The sequence below is a fragment of the Chaetomium globosum genome, genomic scaffold, assembly GCF_000143365.1.
Source record: "Chaetomium globosum CBS 148.51 scaffold_6 genomic scaffold, whole genome shotgun sequence".
NCBI classification, from domain to species: Eukaryota; Fungi; Ascomycota; class Sordariomycetes; order Sordariales; family Chaetomiaceae; genus Chaetomium; species Chaetomium globosum.
The window spans coordinates 3019530-3025320 of record NT_165981.1 but is presented as its reverse complement, the minus strand read 5'-3'; the positions used below and the strand labels follow the sequence as shown (position 1 = coordinate 3025320).

At 56.1% G+C, this 5791-nt stretch overlaps 2 protein-coding genes across 2 annotated transcripts in view; one reads left to right on the top strand and one right to left on the bottom strand.

Annotated features, from left to right (window-relative positions):
• CHGG_09287 (uncharacterized protein) overlaps positions 1-3092 on the bottom strand; it is a gene marked incomplete at both ends in the record, with an annotated part of 3293 nt that extends 201 nt beyond the window's left edge. The window contains 4 exons of the mRNA XM_001227213.1: positions 145-1534; positions 2225-2557; positions 2759-2914; positions 2970-3092. Of these exons, the coding sequence (XP_001227214.1) occupies positions 145-1534; positions 2225-2557; positions 2759-2914; positions 2970-3092 (2002 nt within the window). The remainder of the gene's footprint in view (positions 1-144; positions 1535-2224; positions 2558-2758; positions 2915-2969) is intronic.
• A 1217-nt stretch (positions 3093-4309) lies between these two features.
• On the top strand, positions 4310-5376 carry CHGG_09286 (uncharacterized protein; the record flags this gene model as incomplete). Its single annotated transcript, XM_001227212.1, has 4 exons — positions 4310-4398; positions 4456-4609; positions 4703-5143; positions 5230-5376. The coding sequence occupies 4 exons, from the start codon at positions 4310-4312 to the stop codon at positions 5374-5376; spliced, it is 831 nt and encodes a 276-aa protein (XP_001227213.1).
• Positions 5377-5791: the final 415 nt, after the last annotated feature.

Sequence of the window (5791 nt, the reverse complement as noted above, 5' to 3'; positions counted from 1 at the left end):
AAACCTCCTTTCAAACACCAGATCAATCCCTTCCCGTTCCAACACCCCCCGCATATTCGTAGCGGCACCGCCCTTCCCAATGAGACAGGGCTGTCCAGCACGAGTTCCGGGTTTTGTGAAAGTGACAGGTTCGTGGGCACGCACGGCGCGCTGCGATGAAGGCGAGGCGCGACAGCGCTTCTGCGCGAGAGTAGTTGTTTAAAACCGGTTCGGGGTCGGGTGGACCGGTTGAGGTGGCGGTGGGGGGATGGCATTGCGTGCGTATGGTGGTGCCGGTGTGGGGGGTTGAGAGGGGGTGGGGTCGTGGTGTTGGTTGGGTGGTGGTGGTTGTGGTCGTGGTAGTGGTGTGGGCACGCGGGGGTGGTTGTGGGGTGTGGGTGAGGGCGGTGGCTGGTTGTTTGCCTTTGCCTTCGGACCAGGGGAGGGTTTGTCGATGGCGGTTCTCGCGTGGAGGGGGGGGCTTCACTAGGAGGTTGTCGATGGCCTCAAAACCGCTGTTAGAGTCGGACGTTTCGTCGCCGTCGGATAGGACGGGGGGTTTGGCGGAGGATGTGGCGCTCTGGGTACCCCGAGCCGGTTCTCGTTGGAAAGCGGTAGCTTCGATTTCGGAGCGTAGCTGTTGGGAGGGAGAAAGGAGTGCCTCATCCTCTGCCCCGTCGTACTGAGGGATGGGCCGGGAATAGTGAGCTTCCATCTCGGCAGGTTCCCTGGATGGCACTGAATAACGCGGATGTCTAGTTGGGGTATGCTGGTTGGAGGCAACCGCCCTGGCCCCGGCAACCGTTTGGCCAGCTTTCTCGGCGCGCATTTGTGGTGTTTCCGGAACCTCAACGTTGGGGTCGTACCGTGGCCGTTTCCTAACCGAACTTGAGAAGGGTGTTTGCGATGATACCCTGGCTCTTTTCAGGTTGATAGGAGGGGAAGAAACGAAATTAGCGTCGGAATCCTGTGACGCGGTCTCGTTGTCGTTGGCTTCCTCGACGCCAACCCACTTTTCGTGCACTTCCTGTACCTCCTCATCGTCTTCCCCTTCACCATCCTCCTCTTCCTCCTCCCCTTCATCCCACTGATCAAACTCCCTCAACGCCTCCTCAAACCCCAGTAAGTGTTTCTCAAACGCAACCTTGAGATGTACTGGCACGTGCGGCTCCGCGATCCAATCAAAGCCCAGCTCCTCAGCAACAACCTCCCAGTTGCGGAACGCGTGATCCGGCTCTCCCGTAGCACACTGCCACAGGTCCCAGAAGTCCACCGCCAGGCTATCAACCTGCGCCCAAGGGCCGGGCAGAACGCAGTTCAGCTCGTTGTATTCGTTGAACGTGCGCCAGAAATCCTCGCGAGACAGGACCAGCGTGGTCCTGGGGCCCGCGGGGGTTGCGTGTTGGTCCGTTTGGCCGGGTTCGTCTTCGGCTTCCTCGGGGTCGGTAGGTTCCGCGTCATGCTGGGGTACTACCGATGGGCCCTTCTCGGTGGTTGAGACCCGCCCCTCGTCTCTCGGCTCGGCTTGAGTCCCGGTCGGGGACAAACCACACGCCTGTCGTACCAAGAAACCCTGGGCTATTGGTTGTAACGCCACGACGCACGCCTGTAGTGTCCTCAGCCTGCTGCGCAAAATATAGCCCCTGGCTGGGGATTGTATTGCCCTGACTATCTTGACCATATTCCCTCTGTACTGTAACTCTTGTAGCCGAGTCATGGGTTCGCCATTCATGGGATTGATTGCGGACTCGACGGGCGCTATAACCGGCGTCGTTTGGTTTCTGCGGCCCTCGCTTGGGGGGGGTCTAGCTGGTGTTCTGACGGATGGTGGCGGTATATTTGGGGTTCTGGTGGATGGCGGCGGTGCGGCCCGTGTTGCGTGTGGTAACCGTGCCGTAGGTGTTTTGGTGGATGATGGCGGTACGGATAATCTTTTGGTGGATGGGGGCATGGCTCGCCTTGTGGTGGATGGTGGTGATATAGCTGGTGTCTTGACGGATGGCAACGACACAGCCGGTGCTGTTCGTGCCTTGGGAGGGCCTACCAGAGATGGTGTTGATATTGTTGGGCGTGTACGTGCCCGGGAAGACTCCGCCGCGGGTTCATCCTCGAGCTCTGAAAATTCCGATGGATCTCTGTGCGACAGGTACCTTATCCATCGATCGCGCCACGAGTGCCAGGTGTGTTGGGGGAACTGCGATGATCAGGATCCCAAACGAGAAATAATACACAAGCCATGGCTTACCTTCTCCTCGAGCTTTTGGTATATCTCCTTTCCCTTTGGTTTCTTGCCCATTTGTATGCGTTCCGCCACATATTTGACCAGCATCTTGTCCTCTTCATTGGTGAAGCGGATTCTAACGTTGGAACCTCGCCTGGGGGATGTTGGCGCTGTTGGCTCGGGGGGTGTTGGCCTGGCTGATGGTGCGGAAGTATCAGGTGCCGCTTGGGCTTTGTTGCTGGGCTGTGTGTGCGGCGGTGGCAACTTTGGTAGGACAGGAGGTAGCTGGTCCTCGCTAAGCAGAGACATCTTGTTGACCCATTTGTCTCGCCATGATTGCCAAGGGTGATTCGGATACTGGAAGGCATTAGCATGGGACACTGATGCTACAATCTGATCTTGGTGGCGGTCCCAACCAACCCTTTTGGCAAGTTCTTGGTAAATTTCGTTGCCTCGGGTCTTGAACCCGGCTTTTTTGACCCAGGTTACGAGTATCTGCTCGTCTAGTTTGCTAAATAAAACCCTGTTGCCTTTGGTCGGTACTCGGGTTTGGCGTACGGGGTAGTAGTCCTCGATGTTAACGAGCTCCCCCGCGGCCACGCAATCGTTGATGTACTTCCATGATACGGATCTTGGAGGGCAGTCTTTCCAGATATGATCCGCAATCAATATATCGGCATGCTTTTCCAACTCCACAATCTTGCCGCCATTGTCCTGCCACATAGTCAGAGACGTTTGCTTGGGGGCGGGAGGGGGGATTGCAGCGTACCTTGATTTTGTCCAAGATTAAACTACGGGTGGGGACCCTGCGGGAGACCCAATACTTGAGGCCGTTAAAGAGAGTCCCTTCGTACTTCCCATTTACTCCGTCGTATACAATAGGGGGTGCCATGCTGCATACTGCTGCTGAATCGGGGCGATGCGACTCTAACCCAAACCCTAAACTTGTCAACCACTGAGACGAAGGAGCGCAACCGAGGCCGAAAACCAGGCCGAAAATGCGATGAATGGATGGTAAATCGATGCTTTTGGACAGGGCTTATCACAGGGAGTTGAGAGTTGCGTTGTGTTTCGTGTTTCTAGAATGGTAGAGACGCGACTTGTCGCGGGTGTGTGGGATTCTTGTAAGTTTTTACATACGATGGGCGCAGTCATTCCTTCGAAATAAAACCGACTCAAAACCACAGCAAATTAATTGCTGAGCCCTGATCCTGTTTCGATGCTGGACTGTTAAATAATGAAGAAGTTGGTGTTTCGTTGTTGAGTGGTTGTTCAGGTGTTGCTGTGCTCGTTGCGTTGCGTTGCGTTGCGTTGCGTTGCGCCCCCACCACCGCTGTCACGCGATTTGTTTAAAGCGGGTGACCAACAAGAATGCTCGGTTAGCTGCTTAAAGAGTTTATTCAAGACCCGCACATTCGCTCTCATCTGATGCACCAAGCCAGTCTCAAACTCTCAAACGGCAACCGAATAGAGCGGGACAAGGTGTCGAGTACTCTCAATTGCCTTGAAATTTTCAATTCAAGCGTAGCGTGCCTCATTTTCCTACCTTTTTTGGGTCCAATTTCCAACAATTGGAGGACTTCATTCAGTAACGAGGCTGTCTCACTCATCCGGTGTTCGCAGCGCCGAGATTCAGGCTGGCGCTCCGTGGACAAAAAAGCCGAGCTCCAAGTGTGCTTGTCCGAAGTAGGCGCCACGGAAACCTGTAGAGAGGAAAGAAAAGAAAGCCATCGGAAAACTAAAGTACCTTACCTAGGTTTTTATATTTTACTCGATTTCTTACATTTGACTAATTTTGCTCGGTTTCCCTTACCGCCTTTTCCTTTCTCGTTTTATTTTGAACTTTCTTTCTCTCTTGTCCATTTCTCCTCCCATTTTGAGTTCGGCTTTTTTTGTCCAGAGAGGCCGAGGCTGGCCAACAACCAACCGCTCTTAAGCTCGGGAGCGCCGGAGTGGAGTTGATCATTGGCCCTCGCAACCGAACCTTGCACAGCCCCTGGCTGCAACAAACACAATAACCGCTGTATTCTGCACACTGTACACGATTCAAAGATCGGAACCTGCAAAGCATGTAGTTCTGGCTGGCACATCTTCTTAACGACCATCAAAATGGGCACCCTTGCCAACATTGCCCTCGTTGTTTTGGGCATCTCATTCTTGGTATTTGTAACATTTTTCGGTCGCCTTCCAGCACTCAGGTGAGACTCTCCCTCTCTTGGTCGGTAGTATGACCATTGCCTGACACACCTATCTAGACGCACCCCAATTGCCTGGCTGCACCGACTGTTATGGGTGCATCTTCCTAATTGGTTCACAAGCCTCGACCAGCGTCTCAGCGGGGGCAGGGTGACGAGCTCCTGCTCCCGCTTCGGCAACTACATGATGTATGACCGGCACCCGACCGTCCTGGTACGTACATGCAACAACAGCAAACCACAACAACCTCACCCATCCAATCCCGGCCCCCCTCCATCCTCTTCACGCCACTAACCCCTCCCCCAGATCTTCTTCCTCGCCCTCCTCATCGGCGGCGAAGTCCTCTACCTCCCCACCGCCTGGCCCCAACTCTCCCCCCTACACAAAGCCACCGGCGCCATCGCCATCCTCCTCCCCTACCTCTTCCTCTACCTCTCCGCGGCCACGGACGCAGGCACCATTACCGCGGCCAACCACGTGCCCGAGATGGCGCGCTACCCCTACGACTTCACCTTGTTCCACCCGGGCGCGGTCTGCAGCACGTGCCGCCGCCTGAAGCCGGCGCGGTCCAAGCACTGCGCCGTCTGCAAGCGCTGTGTGGCGCGCTGCGACCACCACTGCATCTTCATCAACAACTGCGTCGGCGCCGCCAACACCCACTGGTTCCTGTTGTTGTTGCTGTCGACCGCCCTCCTGACCCTGTACGGCGGGGTGTTGGGCGTGGGCCTGATGACGGCGCAGATGAGGGTGCGCTTCCCCGGGTGGAAGATGCTGTACTGGCGGGCGAACAGCGGGCGGGGGATGGCGTTTACGGAGTGGTTGGTGGTGTGGAGCTGGGGGATGCAGGATGCGGGGCGGGGCACCGGGGGTGGCGTGGCGATGGGCGCGGTGACGCTGCTGGCGCTGATGACGAGCCCGTTGGTGTGGGCGTTGTTGGGGTATCATTTGTGGTTGGTGTATTGCGGGACGACGACGAATGAGTCGATGAAATGGTCGGATTGGCAGGTGGAGATGGACGAGGGGTTGGCGTTTAAGAGGAGGATGGATGCGGGGAGGGTTAAGAATGTGAGGGTTGAGCCGGCGTGGACGCGCTGGCCGGTGGAGGCGGAGCAGGTTATGGTGAGGACTGATGATGGCAAGCCGCCGGCGAAGGAGGGCTGGGCGGGGTTTGGCGAGTGGGAGGCCGTGTGGAGGTTGAAGGATGTGGAGAACCTTTACGATTTGGGGTTCTGGGATAATCTGATAGATATCTTTTTCCCGGGCTTCATGTTTCGGGATCCGCATGTGCCTGTGGGAGAGGCAAGGTTGCGGCGGAAGAAGAAGAGAAGGGCGAGGAAGATCATTATAACGTAGGAAGGGATATGATAGATAGCATTAGATTACAATAGAGCCGTG